At 54.5% G+C, this 24,330-nt stretch overlaps 1 protein-coding gene across 1 annotated transcript in view; it reads right to left on the bottom strand.

Moving 5' to 3' along the window:
• Positions 1-23,124, bottom strand: part of LOC134434556 (phosphoribosylformylglycinamidine synthase-like) — a 35,965-nt gene extending 12,841 nt beyond the window's left edge. Inside the window, 14 exon segments of the mRNA XM_063183225.1 lie at positions 2,430-2,555; positions 4,053-4,208; positions 6,477-6,560; positions 8,025-8,205; positions 10,402-10,632; positions 12,123-12,254; positions 14,693-14,806; positions 15,818-15,868; positions 15,962-16,081; positions 17,640-17,701; positions 20,095-20,155; positions 20,718-20,788; positions 21,264-21,300; positions 23,053-23,124. Of these exon segments, the coding sequence (XP_063039295.1) occupies positions 2,430-2,555; positions 4,053-4,208; positions 6,477-6,560; positions 8,025-8,205; positions 10,402-10,632; positions 12,123-12,254; positions 14,693-14,806; positions 15,818-15,868; positions 15,962-16,081; positions 17,640-17,701; positions 20,095-20,155; positions 20,718-20,788; positions 21,264-21,300; positions 23,053-23,124 (1,498 nt within the window).
• Between the last annotated feature and the right edge of the window lie 1,206 nt (positions 23,125-24,330).

Below are 24,330 nucleotides of genomic sequence, written 5' to 3'. Positions count from 1 at the left end.
GGACATTGGGGGGATTGGGGACTTTGGGGACATTGGGGACACTGGGAGGGTTGGGAGGATTGGGGACATTGGGGACACTGGGGACATTGGGGACATTGGGGACATTGGGGACATTGGGGACAGTGGGGGGTTTGGGGACATTGGGGACAGTGGGGACCTCGAGCAGCAGGGCCGGCTCCTCGGCAAAGAGCAGCGCCAGCGCTGGGGACAGTCAGGGGACATTGGGGACACTGGGGACACTGGGGGGGTTGGGGACATTGGGGACACTGGGGACAGTGGGGACATTGGGGACATTGGGGACATTGGGGACACTGGGGGGTTTGGGGACATTGGGGACAGTGGGGACCTCGAGCAGCAGGGCCGGCTCCTCGGCAAAGAGCAGCGCCAGCGCTGGGGACAGTCAGGGGACGTTGGGGACACTGGGGACACTGGGGACATTGGGGACAGTGGGGACATTGGGGGGTTTGGGAGGATTGGGGACATTGGGGGCATTGGGGACAGTGAGGGGACATTGCGGGGACTGGGGACACTGGGGACACTGGGGACATTGGGGACATTGGGGACAGGGGGGGGTTTGGGGACACTGGGGACATTGGGGACATTGGGGGCATTGGGGACACTGGGGACATTGGGGACATTGGGGACAGTGAGTGGGCATTGGGGACATTGGGGACATTGGGGACACTGGGAGGGTTGGGAGGATTGGGGACATTGGGGACACTGGGGACACTGGGGACAGTGAGCGGGCATTGGGGACAGTGGGGATGCATTGAGGGGACACTGGGGATGCGCTGGGGACATTGGGGACAGTGAGGGGACATTGGGGTCACACAAGGGACACAGTGGGGACACACTGAGGGTACATTGGGGACAATGGGACACATTGGGGACACACGGGGGGGGACACACTGGGGACATTGAGGACACACTGGACACACATTGAGGGGACGTTGGGGACACTGAGGGGACATTGGGGACATTGGGGACACACTGAGGGGACAATTGGGGGGACACTGGGGACACATTGAGGACACTGAGGACATTGAGGGCGTTGGGGGACATTGGGGACACATTGAGGGGACACTGGGGACACACATGGGACACATTGGGGACACTTTGAGGGGACGTTGGGGACACTGAGGGGACATTGGGGACATTGGGGGGATTGAGGACATTGGGGACAGTGGGGACACATTGAGGGAACACATTGGGGACACACTGGGGACACACTGGGGACACACTGGGGACACTTTGAAGGGACAGGAGGGACACTGAGGGGACATATTTGGGACACACTGGGGACACACGGGGACACACTGGGGACATTGGGGACACACAGGGCACGTTGGGGACACACTGGACACACTGAGGGGACACTGAGGGGACACACAGGGGACATTGGGGACACACTGGGGACATTGGGGACACACAGGGGACACACAGGGGACATTGGGCACATTGAGGGGACACACAGGGGACATTGGGGACACACTGGGGACACACTGAGGGGACAATTGGGGACACACTGGGGACACATTGGGGACACATTGAGGGGACACATTTGGGACGTTTTGGGGACAGTGGGGACATTGGGGGGACATTGGGGACACAGAGGGGACATTGGGGGACATTGGGGACAGTGGGGACAGTGGGGACACACTGGGGACGCATTGGGGACACAGGGGACAGAAGGGACATTGGGGACACGGCAGACACTGGGGACATTGGGGTCACACAAGGGACACACTGGGGACACACTGGGGACACGCAGGGGACATTGGGGACACACTGGGGACATTGGGGACACACGGGACACAGGGGACACTGGGGACACACTGGGGACATTGGGGACACACTGGGGACACACTGAGGAGACAATTGGGGGGACACTGGGGACACATTGAGGGGACATGAGGGACACACTGGGGACACATTGGGGACACATTGAGGGGACACATTTGGGACCTTTTGGGGACATTGGGGGGATTGAGGACATTGGGGGGACATTGGGGACACATTGAGGGAACACAACGGGGACACACTGGGGACACTTTGAGGGGACATTGGGGACACTGAGGGGACACATTTGGGACACACTGGGGACACATTAAGGGGACACTGGGGACACACTGGGGACATTGGGGACACACAGGGGACATTGGGGGGATTGGGGACACGCCGGGGACACATTGGGGACACACAGGGGACAGAGGGGACATTGGGGACAGTGGGGACATTGGGGGGTTTGGAAGGGTTGGGGACATTGGGGGGGTTGGGGACATTGGGGACATTGGGGACATTGGGGACAGTGAGGGGACATTGGGGACATCGGGGAGGTTGGGGACAGTGAGGGGACACTGAGGGGACACATTGGGGACACTGAGGGGACACTGGGGGGACACGCAGGGGGGGACAGCGCTGTCACTGACGTGTGACGCCGGCGGGCGGCGCGGGCGCGGTGACGGTGACGCCGCAGTTGCCGGCGAAGGCCATCTCCAGCAGGCAGCCCAGCAGGCCACCGTCGCTGACGTCGTGGCCCGCCGTCACCACGCGCTCTGGGGACACACGCACGGGGCACCGAGCGTCACCAAGGGGCACCGAGTGTCACCGAGTGCCACCAAGGGGCACCTCGGGGCCTTGAAATGTCACCCATGGTCAGCAAATGTCACCCATGGTCAGCAAATGTCACCCCAGGGTCATGGAATGTCACGTCGGGGTCACCAAATGTCACCCAGGGCCACTAAACATCACGTCGGGGTCACCAAGTGTCACCCAAGGTCATGGAATGTCACCTCAGGGTCACCAAATGTCACCTCAGGGTCATGGAATGTCACATTGGGGTCACCAAATGTCACCAAATGTCACCAAGGGGCACCTCGGGGTCTTGAAATGTCACCCATGGTCAGCAAATGCCACCCCAGGGTCATGGAATGTCACATCGGGGTCACCAAATGTCACCCAAGGTCATGAAATGTCACCTCAGTGTCACCAAATGCCACCCCAGGGTCATGGAATGTCACATCGGGGTCACCAAATGTCACCTCAGGGTCATGGAATGTCACATCGGGGTCACCAAATGTCACCCAAGGTCATGAAATGTCACCTCAGTGTCACCAAATGCCACCCCAGGGTCATGGAATGTCACCCATGGTCACCAAATGTCACCCAAGGTCATGAAATATCACATCGGGGTCACCAAATGTCACCCAGGGCCACCAAACATCACGTTGGGGTCACCAAGTGTCAACCAAGATCATCAGATGCCACCCAAGGTCATGGAATGTCACGTCGGGGTCACCAAATGTCACCTCAGGGTCACCAAATGTCACCCATGGTCAGCAAATGTCACCCAAGGTCATGAAATGTCACTTTGGGGTCACTAAATGTCACCCAAGGTCATGGAATGTCACCTCAGGGTCACCAAATGTCACCCCAGGGTCATGGAATGTCACACGGGGGTCACCAAATGTCACCAAGGGGCACCTCGGGGTCTTGAAATGTCACCTCAGGGTCACCAAATGTCACTTTGGGGTCACCAAATGTCGCCATTTTCCACTCCAAAACTCCGCAAATCCCCTTTTTTTTCACCCCAAAATCCCGGGGTTTTTTTTTTTTCCCAAAATTTAGTTTTTTGGCCCCAAACCTTTGAGCAGCTCCTGGGTGACGTTGAAGGCGCCCTCCAGGCTCTGGGGCCGGTCCAGGTCGGGGCACACGGCCCCAGACAACCCCAAAATCCCCATTTTTCACCCCAAAATCCCCATAAATACCATTTTCACCCGAAAATTTGCATTTTTTTTGCCCAAAATCCCCATAAATACCATTTTCACCCGAAAATTTGCATTTTTTTTGCCCAAAATCCCCATAAATACCATTTTCACCCTAAAATTTCCATTTTTTTTTGCCCAAAATCACAATTTTTTTCCACTCAAAAATCACCATTTTTCCCCCTAAAATCGCCATTTTTTGACCAAAAATCACCATTTTTTCACCCCAAGAGCCCCAAAATCCCGGGGGTTTTTTTTTCCCAAAATTTTGTTTTTTTGGCCCCAAACCTTTGAGCAGCTCCTGGGTGACGTTGAAGGCGCTCTCCAGGGTCTGGGGCCGGTCCAGGTCGGGGCTCTCGTCGCCCACCTGGGCGAACACCTGGGCCAGGGCGGAGCCGCCCAGCCGGTGCCGCCCGGGGTTCAGCTGCACCCACAGCAGGGTCCCTGAAAACACCAAAATCACCCCAAAAATCACCCCAAAAATCACCCCAAAAATCACCCAAAATCACCCCAGAATCAGCCCAAAATCACCCAAAAATCACCCAAAATCACCCCAGAATCAGCCCAAAAATCACCCCAAAACTCAGCCCAAAAATCACCCAAAATCACCCCAGAATCAGCCCAAAAATCACCCCAAAATCTGCCCCAGGCATATCCCTGAAACAGCCAAAAATCACCCCAAAATCACCACAAAATCACCCCAAAATGATCCAAAAATCACCCCAAAAATCACCCCAAAATCAGTCCCAGGCATATCCCTGAAACACCCAAAAATCAGCCCCAAAAATCACTCAAAAATCAACCCAAAAATCACCCAAAAATCACCCCAAAAACATCAAAAATGATCCCTGAAACACCCCAAAAATCAGCCCCAGGCATATCCCTGAAACACCCAAAAATCACCCAAAAATCAGCCCACAATCACCCAAAAATCAGCCCAAAATCACCCAAAAATGACCCAAAAATCAGCCCAAATCAGACACAAAATTGGGGGAGAAATCTGGAGGGAAATGGGGAAATTGAGTCAAAAATGGGGAAAATGGACCCAAAAATGGACCCAAAAATGACCCAAAAATCAGCCCCTGGCAGACCCAAAACTGGGGGAAAATGGAGGGGGAATCAACCCAAAAATGGACCCAAAAAGGGGGAAATTCCATCCAAAAATGGACCCAAAAAGGGGGAAATTCCATCCAAAAATGGACCCAAAAAGGGGGAAATTCTCCCCAAAAATGGACCCGACAATCAGCTCCAGACAGACCAAAAATTGGGGGAAAATGGAGGGGGAATCAACCCAAAAATGGACCCAAAAATGGGGGAAATTGAGCCAAAAATGGACCTGAAACTGGGGAAATTTCACCCAAAAATTTACCTAAAACTGGGGAAATTCCACCCAGAAATGGACCCAAAAATGGACCCAAAATGGGGGAAATTTCACCCAAAAATGTACCTAAAACTGGGGAAAATCCACCCAGAAATGGACCCAAAAATGGGGAAATTGACCCAAAAATGTACCTAAAACTGGGGAAATTGCACCCAAAATGGACCCAAAAATGACCCAAAAATCACCCCCAGACAGACCCAAAATTGGGGGAAAATGGAGGGGGAACCAACCCAAAAATGGACCCAAAAATGGGGGAAATTTAGCCTAAAAATCAGCCTTAAAAAAGGGGTTAATTTGACCCAAAAATCGACCCCAAAATGGACCTAAAACTGTGGGAAATTGACTCAAAAATGGAGCTAAAAATGGGGAATCTACCCAAAAATGGAACAAAAATGGTGAAAATCCACCCAAAAATGGACCCAAAAATGGGGAAAATTCACACAAGAACAGGGAAAAACCACCAAAAATGGAGCTAAAAATGGGGGAAATTCAACCTAAAAATGGACCCAAAAATGGGGGAAATCCACCCAAAAAATGGAGAAAATTGCCCTAAAAATGGAGCCAAGAATGGGAAATACGTCCCAAAACTGGATCGAAAAATGGGGAAAACTGAACCGAAAATGTCCCAAAATGGGGAAATCCAGCCAAAAATGGACCCAAAAATGGGGAAATTCCATCTAAAAATGGATCTAAAAATGGAGGAAAATTATCCCAAAATGGACCCAAAAATGGGAAAAATTGACCCAAAAATAGACCCAAAAGAGCTGGAAAAAAATGGTACAAAAAAGGGACAAAAATGGCCCAAAATGGCCCCAAAAATGTCCCCAGGTGTCCCCAGGTGTGTCCCAGGTGTGTCCCTAGGTGTCCCCAGGTGTGACTCCAATGTCCCCAGGTGTGACCCCAATGTCCCCAGATGTCCCCAGGTGTGTCCCCAGGTGTGTCCCCAGGTGTCCCCAGGTGTGTCCCCAGGTGTGTCCCCAGGTGTCCCCAGGTGTGTCCCCAGGTGTGTCCCCAGGTGTGTCCCCAGGTGTGTCCCCAATGTCCCCAGGTGTCCCCAGGTGTCCCCAGCTGTCCCCAGGTGTCTCCAGGTGTCCCCAGGTGTCCCCAGGTGTGTCCCCAGGTGTCCCCAGCTGTCCCCAGGTGTGTCCCCAGGTGTGTCCCCAGGTGTGTCCCCAGGTGTGTCCCCAGCTGTCCCCAGGTGTGTCCCCAGCTGTCCCCAGCTGTCCCCAGATGTCCCCAGGTGTGTCCCCAGGTGTGTCCCCAGCTGTCCCAGGTGTGTCCCCAAGTGTGTCCCCAGCTGTCCCCAGGTGTGTCCCCAGCTGTCCCCTCACCGCGGTCGTTGGGACACTTGAGGTCAGGGGTCACGGTGGCCGTCACGTCGGGGCACACGGCGTAGGCCGAGATCACCAGCGCACCTGGGGACAGCGGGGACACCGCGGGGTCACCTCGGGGTCACCGCGGGGTCACCTCGGGGTCAGCTCAATGTCCCCAATGTCTCCAATGTCCCCAATCCCTCCCATGTCCCCAATCCCCCCACAATGTCCCCAATCCCCGCAATGTCCCCAAACCCCCCATTGTCCCCACTGTCCCCAATGTCCCCACTGTCCCCAGTGTCCCCAACGCCCCCGGTGTCCCCATTGTCACCGGGTGCCATCACGGTGTCCGTCCCCACTCGGGCCGCCATGCTCAGCGAGTCCCCAGTGTCCCCAATGTCCCCCAATGTCCCCCATCCCTCCAATGTCCCCAGTGTCCCAACGCCCCCGGTGTCCCCATTGTCACCAGGTGCCATCACGGTATCCGTCCCCACGTGTGCCACCATGCTCAGCGAGTCCCCAATGTCCCCACTGTCCCCAATGTCCCCAATGTCCCCAATGTCCCCAATGTCCCCACTGTCCCCAGTGTCCCCAATCCCCCCAGTGTCCCCAGTGTCCCCGCTGTCCCCATTGTCACCGGGTGCCATCACGGTGTCGGTGCCCACACGCGCTGCCATGCTCAGCGAGTCCCCAATGTCCTCAATGTCCCCACCCCCCCACAATGTCCCCAATCCCCCCACTGTCCCCAATGTCCCCAATGTCCCCACTGTCCCCAATGTCCCCAGTGTCCCCATTGTCACCGGGTGCCATCACGGTGTCCGTCCCCACGTGCGCCGCCATGCTCAGCGAGTCCCCAGTGTCCCCACTGTCCCCAATGTCCCCAGTGTCCCCACTGTCCCAATGTCCCCACTGTCCGCAATGTCCCCCATCCCTCCAATGTCTCCAAAGTCCGCAATGCCCCCATTGTCCCCAGTGTCCCCATTGTCACCGGGTGCCATCACAGTGTCGGTCCCCATGTGCGCCGCCATGCTCAGCGAGTCCCCAATGTCCCCAATGTCCCCAACCCCCCACAATGTCCCCAATCCCCCCAATGTCTCCAATGTCTCCAATGTCCCCACTGTCCCCAGTGTCCCCACTGTCCCCATTGTCCCCAATGTCCCCAGTGTCCCCACTGTCCCCAATGTCCCCACTGTCCCCATTGTCACCGGGTGCCATCACGGTGTCCATCCCCACGCGCGCCGCCATGCTCAGCGAGTCCCCAATGTCCCCGCTGTCCCCAGTGTCCCCAATGTCCCCGCTGTCCCCAGTGTCCCCAATGTCCCCAATGTCCCCACTGTCCGCAATGTCCCCATTGTCCCCAGTGTCCCAGTGTCCCCATTGTCACCGGGTGCCATCACGGTGTCGGTGCCCACGCGCGCTGCCATGCTCAGCGAGTCCCCAGTGTCCTCAATGTCCCAACCCCTCAAAATGTCCCCCAATGTCCTCAATGTCCCCACCCCCCCACAATGTCCCCAATCCCCCCAATCCCCCCAGTGTCCCCAGTGCCCCCAGTGTCCCCATTGTCACCGGGTGCCATCACGGTGTCGGTGCCCACGCGCGCCGCCATGCTCAGCGAGTCCTTGCCGCCGTCGATGGCCACGCCCAGGTGACGCATGGCCGCCACCAGCGCGTCACACGCGGCCACCAGCGCCCCGCCCTCGGCGCCCAGCTTGGAGCCCCACATCCAATTGCCCGAGCACTTCACGTCCTGGGGACGTTTGGGACGTTTGGGGACAGCGGGGGACGTTGGGGATGTTGGGGACATTGGGGGGACATTGGGGACATTGGGGACGTTATGGGGTTGGGGAGTTTGGGAGGAGGTTGGGGACATTGGGGAGATTGGGGACATTGGGGACAGCGGGGACATTGGGGGATGTTGGGGACATTGGGGACATTGGGGACATTGAGGAGGTTTGAGGGATTGGGGACGTTGGGGACATTGGGGACGTTGGGATTGGGGACAGTAGGGACATTGGGGACATTGGGGACAGCGGGGACGGGGGGGACATTGGGGACATTGGGGACATTGCGGGGACATTGGGGACGTTGTGGGGTTGGGGGGTTTGGGAGGAGGTTGGGGACATTGGGGACAGTGGGGACAGCGGGGACAGCGGGGACATTGGGGGATTGGGGATGTTGGGGACATTGAGGAGGTTTGGGGGATTGGGGACATTGGGGACATTTGGGACAGAGGGGACATTGGGGGGGTTGGGGATGTTGGGGACAGTGGGGACATTGAGGAGGTTTGGGGACATTTAGGGACAGTGGGGACAATGGGGACAGGGGGGACATTGGGGACATTTGGAGGGATCAGGGACATTGGGGACAGAGAGGTCAGGGGGGACATAGAGGGGGTTTGGGGACAGTGGGGACATTGGGGGTGTTGGGGACATTGGGCACATTTGAAGGGGTTGGGGACATTGAGGACAATGGGGACATTGGGGGGGGTTGGGGACATTGGGGGGGTTGGGGACATTTTGAGACATGGGGGACATTGGGGACAGCGGGGGACAGAGGGGACACACAGAGGGACACACAGGACACACACACAGAGAGATGGGGGAGGGGACAGGTCAGTGCCACTGCCTGTCACCTCCCCGTGCTGCCACCCCCACCCCACCGTGTCCCCAACCCCCGCAATGTCCCCAACGCCCCAAAAATCCCCCCAAAAAAAAAAACCAATCCCCAAAAAATCCCCAAACCGCCCCCAAATGTCCCAAATTGTCCCAACGTCCCCAATGTCCCCAGTGTCCCCGGTGTCCCCAATGTCACCTTGAGGTGTGTCACCCTGGTGAACACCAGGTTGGTGATGGCCTCGGCCAGCGCCCCATGTCCCCAATGTCCCCAATGTCCCCAATGTCCCCAATGTCCTCAATGTCCCCCAATTGCCCCAAATCCCCCAAACACCCCAAGTGTCCCCAATGTCCCCAATGTCCCAAACACCCCCAATGTCCCCGATGTCCCCAATGTCCCCAATGTCCCCAATGTCCCCAATGTCCCAAACACCCCCGATGTCCCCGATGTCCCCGATTTCCCCAGTGTCCCCAGTGTCCCCAGTGTCACCTTGAGGTGTGTCACCCGTGCGAACGCCAGGCTGGAGATGGCCTCGGCCAGTGCCCCATGTCCCCAATGTCCCCAATGTCCCCAATGTCCCAAACACCCCCAGTGTCCCCAATGTCCCCAATGTCCCCGATTTCCCCAGTGTCCCCAGTGTCCCCAGTGTCACCTTGAGGTGTGTCACCCTGGCGAACACCAGGTTGGTGATGGCCTCGGCCAGCGTCCCATGTCCCCAATGTCCCAAACACCCTCAATGTCCCCACTGTCCCCAATGTCCCAAACACCCCCAATGTCCCCGGTGTCCCCAGTGTCCCCAGTGTCCCCAATGTCCCCAATGTCCTCAATGTCCCCCAATTGCCCCAAATCCCCCAAACACCCCAGGTGTCCCCGATGTCCTCGATGTCCCCCCCCCCCCCCCACCAATGTCCCCAATGTCCCAAATAACCCCAAATCCCCCAAACACCCCAAGTGTCCCCAACGTCCCCAATGTCCCCAATGTCCCCAGTGTCCCCAGTGTCCCCAATGTCCCCAGTGTCCCCAGTGTCACCTTGAGGTGCGTCACCCGTGCGAACACCAGGTTGGTGATGGCCTCGGCCAGCGCCCCATGTCCCCAACGTCCCCAATGTCCCCGATGTCCCAAATAACCCCAAATCCCCCAAACACCCCCAATGTCCCCAATGTCCCCAGTGTCCCCGATGTCCCCAGTGTCCCCAATGTCACCTTGAGGTGTGTCACCCGTGCGAACACCAGGTTGGTGATGGCCTCGGCCAGCGCCCCATGTCCCCAATGTCCTCAATGTCCCCGATGTCCCAAACACCCCCGATGTCCCCAGTGTCCCCAGTGTCACCTTGAGGTGCGTCACCCGTGCGAACGCCAGGTTGGTGATGGCCTCGGCCAGCGCCAGCCGCGCCCCGGCCGCGGGGTCCAGCAGCCCCTTGATTGGCTGCTCGCCGATGGCGGTGGCGGCGCCGCTGTCCCCAAACGGCGACAGGGCCACCACGGCCACGTCGGCCAGCGGCGTGTGCAGGGGACCCACGCACTGCTGCTGCGCCACCAGGCCCGTCACCGAGCGGTCCACCTGCGGGGACAGTGGGGACATTGGGGACATTGGGGACACTGGGGACAATGGGGACATTGGGGACATTGGGGACACTGGGTGCTGCTGCGCCACCAGGCCCGTCACCGAGCAGTCCGCCTGCGGGGACATTGGGGACATTGGGGACATTGGGGGGGTTGGGGACATTGGGCACATTGGGGACATTGGGGACATGAATGGGGACAGTGGGGACAATGGGGTGATTGGGGACACTGGGGACATTGGGGACACTGGTGCTGCTGCGCCATCAGGCCCGTCACCGAGCGGTCCACCTGCAGGGACATTGGGGACATTAACGGGGACACTGGGGACATTGGGGACATTGGGGACATTGGGGACACTGGGGACAGTGAGGACAATGGGGTGATTGGGGACATTGGGGACATTGGGGGGGTTGGGGACATTGGGGACATGAATGGGGACAGTGGGACAATGGGGTGATTGGGGACATTGGGGACATTGGGCACATTGGGGACAATTGGTGCTGCTGCGCCACCAGGCCCGTCACCGAGCGGTCCACCTGGTGGGGACATCGATGGGGACACTGGGGACACTGGGGACATTGGAGGGATTGGGGACATTGGGGACATTGGGGACACTGGGGACATTGGGGACATTGGGGACATTGGGGACACTGGGGACATTGGGGGGATTGGGGACATTGGGGACATTGGGGACATTGGGGACAGTTGGGGACAGTTGGGGGGGGTGGCACAGGTGACGCCGAGGCGATGCTGAGGTGACACAGAAGTAACACAGAGGGCACAGAATCGTAACAGGCGGGTGACACAGGTGACACAGACAGGTGACACAGGTGACATTGAGGTGACACAGGTGACACAGACAGGTGACACAGGTGACACACACAGGTGACACAGGTGACACAGGTGACAGAGGTGTGACAGACAGGTGACACAGGTGACACAGGGGTATCACAGGTGACACAGGTGACACAGGTGTGACACGGACAGGTGTGTCCCACACTCACCTTGTTGGTCAGGCAGCGCTTGCTGGCCACGGCCGGGGGTTGGGGTGGGATTGGGTTATCACAGGTGTGACAGGTGACACACACAGGTGACACAGGTGACACAGGTGACACAGACAGGTGACACAGACAGGTGACACAGGTGACACGGACAGGTGTGTCCCACACTCACCTTGTTGGTCAGGTACCTCTTGCTGGCCACGGCCGGGGGTTGGGGTGGGGTTGGGTTATCACAGGTGTGACAGGTGACACACACAGGTGACACAGGTGACACAGGTGACACACACAGGTGACACAGGTGACACAGGTGACACAGGTGACACGGACAGGTGTGACCCTCACCTTGTTGGTCAGGTACCTCTTGCTGGCCACGGCCGGGGGTTGGGGTGGGGTTGGGGTATCACAGGTGACACAGAGGTGACACAGACAGGTGTGACAGGTGACACAGGTGACACAGGTGACACGGACAGGTGTGACCCTCACTCACCTTGTTGGTCAGGTACCTCTTGCTGGCCACGGCCGGCAGCCTCAGGACCCTCTCGAGCGCCGCCCGCACCGACAGCGCCGGGGGGAGGCTCAGGGGGCGCCGGGGCAGCGGCGCCCGCGACAGGTGGAACTCCTGGCAATGAGTTTATTAATCGTTAACAAATGGATTAATAAAATAGCAAATAAATCAATTAATAAAAAAATAAATAAAAATTGGGGTCAAAAATTCGGGGGGAAAAAGGTCAAATTCGGGTTCATAAAAAAAAAAAAAAATTGGGGTGAAAAATTCGGGGGGAAAACGATCAAATTTGGGGTTCATAAAAAGATTGGGGTCAAAAATTCGGGGGCAAAAAGGTCAAATTTGGGGTTCATTAAAAAATAAAATTGGGGTCAAAAATTGGGGGGAAAAAGGTTAAAATTGGGGTTCATAAAAAAAATCTGGGTCAAAAATTTGGGGGGAAAAAGGTTAAAATTGGGGTTCATAAAAAAAATTTGGGTCAAAAATTCGGGGGGAAAATGTTTGAAACGGGTTCATTAAAAAGAATTGGGGTCAAAAATTTGGGGGAAAAAGGTCAAATTTGGGGTTCATAAAGAATAAAATTGGGGTCAAAAATTTGGGGGAAAAGGTCAAAATTGGGGTTCATAAAAAAAAAATTGGGTCAAAAATTTGGGGGAAAAGGTCAAATTTGGGGTTCATAAAAAATAAAATTGGGGTCAAAAATTCGGGGGAAAAAGGTCAAATTTGAGATTAAAAAAAAAAAATTTGGGTCAAAAATTCGGGGGGAAAATGGTTGAAACTGGGGTTCATTAAAAAGAATTGGGGTCAAAAATTGGGGGGGAAAAGGTCAAAATTGGGGTTCATAAAAAAAAAATTGGGTCAAAAATTTGGGGGGAAAAAGGTCAAATTTGGGGTTCATAAAAAATAAAATTGGGGTCAAAAATTCGGGGGAAAAAGGTCAAATTTGAGATTAAAAAAAAAAAATTTGGGTCAAAAATTCGGGGGAAAATGGTTGAAACTGGGGTTCATTAAAAAGAATTGGGGTCAAAAATTGGGGGGGAAAAAGGGTAAAATTGGGGTTCAAAAAAATTGGGGTCAAAAATTTGAGGGAAATGTCAAAATTGGGGTTCATAAAAAAAAATTGGGGTCAAAAATTCGGGGGGAAAAAGGTCAAATTTGGGGTTCATAAAAAAATAAAAATTGGGGTCAAATATTGGGGTCCCATTTTGGGGTGTCCCCCCCAAATTTTGGGTCAGTTTTTGGGGTCCTCTCTCACCTTTTTGGGTTCCATTTTGGGACCCCATTTTGGGGCTTCCATCCCAATTTTGGGGTCCCATTTCGGGGTGTCCCCCCCAATTTCGGGTCGGTTTTTGGGGTCCCCTCTCACCTTTTTGGGATGTATATTTTGAACTCCTCCCCCTAAATTTCACGTCGGTTTTTGGGGTCCCATTTCGGGGTGTCCCCCAAATTTTGGGCCAGTTTTTGGGGTCCCCTCTCACCTTTTTGGGGTCCCTTTTTGGGGGGTATTTTTTGGACTCCTCCCCCTAAATTTCGGGTCGGTTTTTTGGGTCCCATTTCGGGGTGTCCCCCCCAAATTTTGGGTCAGTTTTTGGGGTCCCCGCTCACCTTTTTGGGTTCCATTTTGGGTCCCATTATGGGGCTTCCATCCCAATTTTGGGGCCATTTTTGGGGTCCCATTTCGGGGTGTCCCCCTCAAATTTCGGGTCAGTTTTTGGGGTCCCCTCTCACCTTTTTGGGGTCCCATTTCGGGGTGTATTTTTTGGACTCTTCCCCCTAAATTTCCGGTCGGTTTTTGGGGTCCCATTTCGGGGTGTCCCCCAAATTTCGGGTTCGTTTTTTGGGGTCCCGTTTCGGGGTGTGCCCCCCAAATTTTGGGTCGGTTTTTGGGGTCCAATTTCGGGGTGTCCCCCCCAATTTCGGGTCAGTTTTTGGGGTCCCCTCTCACCTTTTTGGGGTGCATTTTTTGGACTCCTCCCCCTAAATTTCGGTCGGTTTTTGGGGTCCCATTTCGGGGTGTCCCCCCCAAATTTTGGGTCAGTTTTTGGGGTCCCCTCTCACCTTTTTGGGTTCCATTTTGGATCCCATTTTGGGGCTTCCATCCAATTTTGGGTCGGATTTTGGGGTCCCGTTTCGGGGTGTCCCCCCCAAATTTCAGGTCGGTTTTTGGGTCCCATTTCGGGGTGTCCCCCCCCAAATTTTGGGTCGGATTTTGGGGTCCCATTTCGGGTGTCCCCCCAAATGTTGGGTCAGTTTTTGGGGTCGCCTCTCACCTTTTGGGATGTATATTTTGAACTCCTCCCCCTAAATTTCACGTCGGTTTTTGGGGTCCCATTTCGGGGTGTCCCTCAAATTTCGGGTCAGTTTTTGGGGTCCCTCTCACCTTTTTGGGGTCCCTTTTTGGGGTGTATTTTTGGACTCTTCCCCCTAAATTTCCGGTCGGTTTTTGGGGTCCCATTTCGGGGTGTCCCCCCCTAAATTTCGGGTCGTTTTTTTGGGTCCATTTCGGGGTGTCCCCCCCAAATTTTGGGTCGGTTTTTGGGGGTCCCTCTCACCTTCTGGGGCATCTTGCCCAGCACCCACTCCAGCTCCAGGTTGACGGGGGTGGGGAGCCCCTCGTGGGACCCCCCCTCGGGCACTGGCGAGGCCAGGTCATCGACCAGCACGATCTGGGGGGGGACACCCCAAAATCAACCCCAAAACACCCCAAAAATTAGCCCAAAACAGCCCAAAAACACCCACAAAAATCAACGCCAAAACACCCCCAAAATACCCCAAATACACCCCAAAACGGCCCAAAAACACCCACAAAAATTATCTCAAAAATCAACCCCAAAACACCCCCCAAAATACCCCAAATACACCCCAAAATCAACCCCAAATACACCCCAAAAACACCCACAAAAATCAACGCCAAAACACCCCCAAAATACCCCAAATACACCCCAAAAATGCCCCAAAACACCCCAAAAACACCCACAAAAATCAACGCCAAAAACACCCCCAAAATACCCCAAATACACCCCAAAATCAATCCCAAATACACCCCAAAAACACCCACAAAAATCAACGCTAAAACACCCCCAAAATACCCCAAACACACCCCAAAAACTACCCCAAAACACCCCAAAAACACCCACAAAAATCAACGCCAAAACACCCCCAAAATACCCCAAATACACCCCAAAAATGCCCCAAAACACCCAAAAACACCCACAAAAATCAACGCCAAAACACGCCCAAAATACCCCAAATACACCCCAAAAACGGCCCAAAAACACCCACAAAAATTATCTCGAAAATCAACCCCAAAACACCCCCAAAATACCCCAAATACACCCCAAAATCAACCCCAAACACACCACAAAAAACTACCCCAAAACACCCCAAAAACACCCACAAAAATCAACGCCAAAACACCCCCAAAATACCCCAAATACACCCCAAAACGGCCCAAAAACACCCCAAAAATTATCTCGAAAATCAACCCCGATGTCCCCAGTGTCCCAATGTCACCGCTGCTCCCCAGTGTCCCCAATCCCCCAAATGTCCCCAATGTCCCAAATGTCCCCAATGTCCCAAATGTCCCCAAGGTGTCCCCAATGTCCCAGTGTCCCCAATGTCCCCCCAATGTCCCCAGTGTCCCCAATGTCCCCAATGTCCCCAGTGATGTCCCCTACCCGTCCATCCCCGGTGATTGTCCCCACCACGCTGAGGGGACAGCGCTCTCTCTGCCAATGTCCCCAGTGTCCCCAATGTCCCCAATGTCCCCAATGTCCCCTACCCTGCCATCTCCCGTGATTGTCCCACCACGCTGAGGGGACAGCGCTCTCTCTCCGCCAGCCGCCGCAGCAGCCCAGCGCCTCCGGCCGCACCAGCAGCGCGTTGGACTCCTGGTACTCGGCGCCCCAGAGCTCCAGGATGCTCAGCGTGGGGTCACCCAGCTGCCACCGAGGCCACCGAGGTGTCACCGATGCCACCAAGGTGCCACCAAAGCCACCCGGGTATCACCAATGTCACCAGTGAAATAACGGCATTGACGGGGTTAAAGGGTCTGGGGACATTGGGGACATTGGGGACAAGGGATGAGGGGGACAAGGGCTCCAGGATGCTCAGCGTGGGGTCACCCAGCTGCCACCAAGGTGTCTCCAATGTCACCAAGGTGCCACCGATGTCACCAAGGTGCCACCAAACCCATTGGGTACAATGGCGGCCATCACGGCATTGAAAGGGTTAAAGGTTTGGGGACACTGGGGACAAGGGATGAGGGGGACAAGGGCTCCAGGATGCTCAGGGTGGCATCACCCAGCTGCCACCAATGTCACCATGCCACCAAGGTGCCACCAATGCCACCAAGGTGTCACCAAGTCCATTGGAACAATGGCGGCCATCACGGCATTGAAGGGGTTAAAGGGTTTGGGGACACTGGGGACATTGGGGACAAGGGATGAGGGGGACAAGGGCTCCCAGGATGCTCAGCGTGGGGTCACCCAGCTGCCACCGAGGCCACCAAGGTGTCACCAATGTCACCGATGTCACCAAAGTGCCACCAAACCCATTGGGAACAACGGCGGCCGTCATGGGATTGAAGGGCTTGGGGACATTGGGACACTGGGGACATTTGGGGACACTGGGGACATTTGGTACATTGGGGACATTGGGGACATTGGGGACATTGGAGGACATTGGGGACATTGGAGGACATTGGGACATTGGGGACATTGGGGACATTTGGGGGCACTGGGGACATTGGGGACATTGGAGGACATTGGGGACATGGGGACATTTGGGGACATTGGGGAGCAACGGTGACACTGGGGACACTGGGGATTGGGGACACTGAGGACATTGGGGGGACATTAAGGGGACGTTGGTGACATTGGTGACACTGAGATGACATTAGTGACACTGGGGTGACACTGGGGTGACATTGGTGACATTGGTGACACGGGGGTGACACCGAGGTGACATTGGTGACACGGGGGTGACATTGGGGTGACACTGAGGTGACATTTGGTGACATTGGTGACACTGGGGTGACACTGGGGTGACACTGGGGTGACATTGGGGTGACACTGAGGTGACATTTGGTGACATTGGTGACACTGAGGTGACACTGGGGTGACATTTGGTGACATTGAGGTGACATTGGTGACACGGGGGTGACACTGGGTGACATTTGGTGACATTGGTGACACGGGGGTGACACCGAGGTGACATTGGTGACACGGGGGTGACACTGGAGTGACACCAAGGTGACATTTGGTGACATTGGTGACACCAAGGTGACATTTGGTGACACCGAGGTGACATTGGTGACACGGGGGTGACACTGAGGTGACACTGGGGTGACACTGGGGTGACACTGGGGTGACATTTGGTGACATTGGTGACACCGAGGTGACGTTGGTGACACGGGGGTGACACAGGGGTGACGTTGGTGACACGGGGGTGACATTGGTGACACGGGGGTGACATTTGGTGACATTTGGTGACACTGACCTGGAAGCGGCTGGCGTAGATGACGGCCCCGGCCGGCTCCGATATCTCCTTGAGGACATTGCCTGGGGACAGGGGGGACAGCAGGGGGACATCAGGGGACAGTGGGGACATCAGGGGGACAGTGGGGACATCAGGGGGACAGTGGGGACATCAGAGGGGACATCAGGGGGGGACAGTGGGGACATTGCCTGGGGACAGGGGGGACATCAGGGGGACATTTGGGGACATTGGGGACATCAGGGGGGACAGTGGGGACATTGGGGACAGCATTGGGGACATCAGAGGGAACAGTGGGGACATTGGGGGACATTGGGGACATTAGGGGGACATCAGAGGGGACATTGGGGAGACAGTGGGGACATTGGGGACAGCATTGGGGACATCAGGGGGACATTGGGGACAGCATTGGGGACATTGGGGACATTGGGGACATTGAGGACATCAGGGGGACATTGGGGACATCAGGGGGACATTGGGGACACTGGGGGGACATTGGGGACATCAGGGGGACATTGGGGACATCATTGGGGACACTGGGGACATCATTGGGGACATCAGGGGGGACATTGGGGACATCAGGGGACATCAGAGGGGACACTGGGGACAGCATTGGGACAGTAAGGACATCAGGGGGACATCAGGGGGACATTGCGGGGACATTGGGGACATCATTGGGACACTGGGGGACATTGGGGACATCAGAGGGGACATTGGGGACATCAGGGGGGACATTGGGGGGACATCAAGGACATCAATGAGGACACCAAGTGGGGACATCAGAGGGGACATCAAGGGACATCAGAGGGGACAGCATTGAGGACATTGGGGACATTGGGGACAGCAGAGGGGACACTGAGGAAATCACTGGGGACAACAGCCTGGCACCACGGGTTTGTCCATGGTGTCCCCGCAGGGTCCCCCAATGTCCCCAATGTCCCCAAATATCCCCATTAATGTCCCCAATGTCCCCAATGTCCCCAATCCCCCCATTGTCCCCAATGTCCCCAAATGCCCCCAGTGTCCCCAAATGTCCCCAAATGTCCCCAAATGTCCCCAGATGTCTCTCACCGTTGCCCCCTGCCCCCTGGTCGTGGATGGAGCTGACGGGGTCCCCAATGTCCCCAATCCCCTCAATGTCCCCAATCCCCATTAATGTCCCCAAATGTCCCCAAAGTCCCCATTAATGTCCCCAATGTCCCCATCAATGTCCCCATTAATGTCCCTCACCGTTCCCCCCTGCCCCCTGGTCGTGGATGGAGCTGACGGGGTCCCCAATGTCCCCAATGTCCCATTAATGTCCCCATCAATGTCCCAATGTCCCCAATGTCCCCAAATGTCCCCAATGTCCCCATTAATGTCACCCACCGTTGCCGCCGGCGCCCTGGTCGTGGATGGAGCTGACGGGGTCCCCAATGTCCCCAAATGTCCCCATTAATGTCCCCATTAATGTCCCCAATGTCCCCAATCCCCATTAATGTCCCCAACACCCCCAACGCCCCCAATGTCCCCCAATGTCCCCAATGGCCCCATTAATGTCCCCAATGTCCCCAAATGTCCCCATCAATGTCCCCTGCTCACCATTGCCCCCGGCGCCCTGGTCGTGATGGAGCTGACGGGGTCCCCAGTGTCCCCAATGTCCCCATTAATGTCCCCAAATGTCCCCAATGTCCCCATTAATGTCCCCAAATGTCCCCATTAATGTCCCCAACGTCGCTCACCATTCCCCCCGGCGCCCTGGTCGTGGATGGAGCTGACGGGGTCCCCAATGTCCCCAAATGTCCCCAAATGTCCCCATTAATGTCCCCAATGTCCCCAATGTCCCCAATGTCCCCATCAATGTCCCCATTAATGTCCCCAAATGTCCCCAATGTCCCCATTGTCCCCATTAATGTCCCATTAATGTCCCTCACCGTTCCCCCTGCCCCCTGGTCGTGGATGGAGCTGACGGGGTCCCCAGTGTCCCCAATGTCCCCAATCCCCTCAATGTCCCCAATGTCCCCAGTGCCCCCAACATTCCCAATGTCCCCAAATGTCCCCAAAGTCCCCATTAATGTCCCCAAATGTCCCCATCAATGTCCCCATTAATGTCCCTCACCGTTGCCGCCGGCGCCCTGGTCGTGGATGGAGCTGACGGGGTCCCCAATGTCCCCAATGTCCCCATTAATGTCCCCAGTGTCCCCATTAATGTCCCCAATGTCCCCATTAATGTCCCCAGTGTCCCCATTAATGTCCCCAATGTCCCCAATGTCCCCAATGTCCCCAATGTCCCCATCAATGTCCCCAAATGTCCCCATCAATTTCCCCAACGTCCCTCACCGTTCCCCCCTGCGCCCTGGTCGTGGATGGAGCTGACGGGGTCCCCAATGTCCCCAGTGTCCCCAATGTCCCCAATCCCCCCATTGTCCCCAATGTCCCCAAATGTCCCCAAATGTCCCCATCAATGTCCCCTGCTCACCGTTGCCGCCGGCGCCCTGGTCGTGGATGGAGCTGACGGGGTCCCCAATGTCCCCATTAATGTCCCCAATGTCCCCATCAATGTCCCCATTAATGTCCCTCACCGTTCCCCCCTGCGCCCTGGTCGTGGATGGAGCTGACGGGGTCCCCAGTGTCCCCAACGCCCCCAATGTCCCAAATGTCCCCAATGTCCCCATCAATGTCCCCTCTCTCACCGTTGCCGCCGGCGCCCTGGTCGTGGATGGAGCTGACGGGGTCCCCAGTGTCCCCAATGTCCCCAATGTCCCCATTAATGTCCCCAAATGTCCCCAATGTCCCCTCTCTCACCATTCCCCCAGCGCCCTGGTCGTGGATGGAGCTGACGGGGTCCCCAATGTCCCCAATGTCCCCAATCCCCCCAGTGTCCCCAATGTCCCCATTAATGTCCCCTGCTCACCATTCCCGCCGGCGCCCTGGTCGTGGATGGAGCTGACGGGGTCCCCAATGTCCCCAATCCCCTCAATGTCCCCAATGTCCCCATTAATGTCCCCAAATGTCCCCATCAATGTCCCCAACGTCCCTCACCGTTCCCGCCGGCGCCCTGGTCGTGGATGGAGCTGACGGGGTGGCGGCGCCGCTCTCGATGCAGCCGCGCAGGACCCGGTTCAGCTTCTGCTCCATCTCGGCGTCCCCGCGCTGCACGGCCCCAGATCCCGCTCGGCCTCGTTGTCACCCTGCACCTGAGGGGACACCACGGGGACAACGGGGTGGCACCCGAAAATTCCATGAAAAAAACAGCGAAAATCCCAAAGAAATCCCATTAAAAATGTGAAAATGCCATAAAAATGCACCCAGGAACCCCAAAAATCCCCAGATCCCGCTCGGCCTCGTTGTCACCCTGCACCTGAGGGGACACCAAGGGTGACAACGGGGTGGCACCGAAAATTCCATGAAAAAACAGCCAAAATCCCAAAAAAATCCCATTAAAAATGTGAAAATGCCATAAAAATGCACTCAGGAACCCCAAAAATCCCCAGATCCCGCTCGGCCTCGTTGTCACCCTGCACCTGAGGGGACACCAAGGGGACAACGGGGTGGCACCAAAATTCCCAAAAAAAATAGTGAAAATCCCCAAAAAATCCCATCCAAAATGCCAAAATGCCATAAAAATGCACCCAGGAACCCCAAAACTCCCCAGATCCCGCTCGGCCTCGTTGTCACCCTGCACCTGAGGGGACACCGCGGGGACAACGGGGTGGCACCGAAAATTCCATGAAAAAAATCTGTGAGAAAACAGCGAAAATCCCAAAAAAAATCCCATTAAAAATGTGAAAATGCCATAAAAATGCACCCAGGAAACCCAGAAATCCTCCAGGAACCCCAAAAATCCCCAGATCCCGCTCGGCCTCGTTGTCACCCACACCTGAGTGGACACCGCAAGGGACAACGGGGGTGGCACCAAAATTCCCAAAAAAATCCATGAAAAAATAGTGAAAATCCCCAAAAAAATCCCATTAAAAATGTGAAAAAGCCAAAAAAAAAAAAAAATCCCAATCAGAGACCTCAAAAATACAAAAATCAAAAAAAGGAAAAAAAATCCTCAACCAGAAACCTCAAAAAATCCCAAAATCCCAAAAAAATTCCAACCAGAAACCTCAAAAATCCCAAAGTCTCCCCAAAAAATCCATTCAGGAGCAACAAAAATCCCCCCAAAAAATCCCATCAAAAATGCCAAAATGCCATAAAAATGCACCCAGGAACCCCAAAAATCCCATTAAAAAGCCCCAAATCCCCCCAAAAACCCCTCAAATCCACCCAAAATCCCCAAATCGTGCACAAATTCCCTCGAATTTCCCCCAAAATCTCCTTAAAGTCCCCCAAAATCCCTCAAATGCTCCTAAATCCCCCAAATTCCCCTAAAAATCCTCAAATCCACCCCAAATCCACCCAAAATCCCCCAAATTTTCACCCCAAAATCCCCAAATATCCCCTAAAAAAAATCCTCCCAAATTCCACCCAAATCCACCCAAAAATTCCCCAAATTCTACCTCAAATCCCCCAATTTTCATCCAAAATCCTCCCTAAATCCCCCAAAAATCCCCCCCAAAAATGCCCCAAATTTCCCCCAAAAATCCTCCCAAAAATTCCCCGAATTCCACCCAAAATCCACCCAAAATTCCCCTCCAAAATCCCCCCAAAAATCCCCAAAATTCTGTTAAATTTCCCCTCAAATCACCCCAAAATCGCCCCAAAAATCCCCAAATTTCCCAAAATCTTGGGAATTTGCCCCAAACCTGGATGGAGGAGGCCGCCCTCCCCCCAACGCTGACCCCCCAAAATTCTCTCAAATCTCCCCAAAATTTCACCCCAAAATTCCCCAAAATTCCACCAAAATCCCCACCAAAAATCCCCCAAATTCCACCCAAAATTCCATCAAAAATCCCAAATTTTCCCCAAAATGCTCAAATCCCCCCCCAAATCTTCCCTGAATCCCCCAAATTCCACCCAAAACCCCTCCAAAATTTTCCTAAACTTTGAAAAAATCCCAAATTTCCCCAAATTCCTCCAAATTCCCAATTTTCCCATATTCTCCCCATTTCCCCCAAAATCTCCCAAAATTCTTCCAAATTCCACCTAAAATCCTCCTCAAATCTCCCAAATATCCCAAATTTTCCATAAATCCCCCCAAAATCTCCCTGAAATCCCCCAAATTCCACCCAAAATCCCCCCAAATTCCACCCAAAACCCCCCAAAAATCCCAATTTTCCCAAAATCTCGGGAATTTGCCCCAAACCTGGATGGAGGAGGCCGCCCCTCCCCCCTACGCTGAGCCCCCAAATTCTCTCAATCTCCCCAAAATTTCACCCCAAAATCCCCCAAATTCCACCCAAAAATCCCCCAAATTCATTCAAATTTCCCCCCAAATCCCCAATTTTCCCAAAATCCCAAATTTCCCAAAATCCCGGAATTTGCCCCAAACCTGGATGGAGGAGGCCGCCCCTCCCCCCACGCCGATCCTGTAGACGGGACCCCCCAACTTCACCACCAACATCCCTGGGGGGAAAAACCCCAAATTTGGGGATTTTGGGGAAATTTGGGGAAATTTGGGGAAAAATTTGGGGGATTTGGGGAAAAATTTGGGGGATTTTGGGAAAAATTTGGGGGATTTTGGGGGATTTTTTGGTGCAATTTGGAGGATTTTGGGGAAAATTTGGGGGATTTTAAGGGGGAATTTGGGGGATTTGGGGCGGATTTGGATTTTTAGGGAATTTTGGGGGGATTTTGGGGTGAAAATTTGGGTGAAAATTTGGGGGGATTTTGAGGGATTTTTGTGCGGAATTTGGGGAAAATTTGGGGGATTTAAAGGGGGGATTTGGGGGAAAATTTGGGGGATTTGGGGGGGATTTGGGTTTTTAGGGAATTTTGGGGGGATTGGGTGAAAATTTGGGAGGATTTTGGGGGATTTAGAGAATTTTGGGGAAAATTTGGGGGCTTTGGGGAGAAATTTGGGGAGATTTTGGGGGGATTTTTTTGGGATTTGGGGAAAATTTTGGGGGGATTTTGTGGGATTTTTGTGTGAATTTGGGGGAATTTGGGAGAAAATTTAGGGGGGATTTTTGGGGATTTGGGGGAAATTTGGGGGATTTGGGGAAAAATTTGGGGGATTTTTGAGGGATTTGGGGGAAATTTCGGGGGGATTTTGAGGGATTTTTGTGTGGAATTTGGGGGAATTTGGGGAAAATTTGGGGAAATTTGGGGAAAATTTAGGAAAATTTGGGGAAAATTTGGGGAAAATGTGGGGTATTTGGGGTGGATTTGGACTTTTAGGGAATTTTGGGGGGAATTTGGGGGATTTGGGTGAAAATTTGGGGGGATTTTGGGGGAGGAAATTTGGGGGGGATTTGGGGGAAATTTAGAGGATTCTGGGGAAAAGTTGGGGAGATTCGAGGGATTTTGGGAAAATTTGGGGGATTTTGGAGAAATCTGGGGGATTTGGGGGGGGTTTTTAGGGGATTTGAGGGATTTTTGGGAGGGATTTTGAGGGGAATTTGGGGGGGATTTGGAGGATTTTGGGGGGAGGAAATTTGGGGGAAATTTGGGGAAAATTTGGGGAAAATTTGGGGGATTTTGGGCGGATTTTTAGGGCATTTGTGGGGGATTTAAAGGGAAAAATTGGGGAAATTTAAGGGGAGATTTGGGGGATTTTCAGGATTTCAGGGACATTTTTGAGGTTTTTTTTTAGTTATTTTTGGGTCAA

Source organism: Melospiza melodia, unplaced genomic scaffold, assembly GCF_035770615.1.
Source record: "Melospiza melodia melodia isolate bMelMel2 unplaced genomic scaffold, bMelMel2.pri scaffold_413, whole genome shotgun sequence".
NCBI classification, from domain to species: domain Eukaryota; kingdom Metazoa; phylum Chordata; class Aves; order Passeriformes; family Passerellidae; genus Melospiza; species Melospiza melodia.
This window is presented reverse-complemented; position numbering and strand designations above follow the sequence as displayed.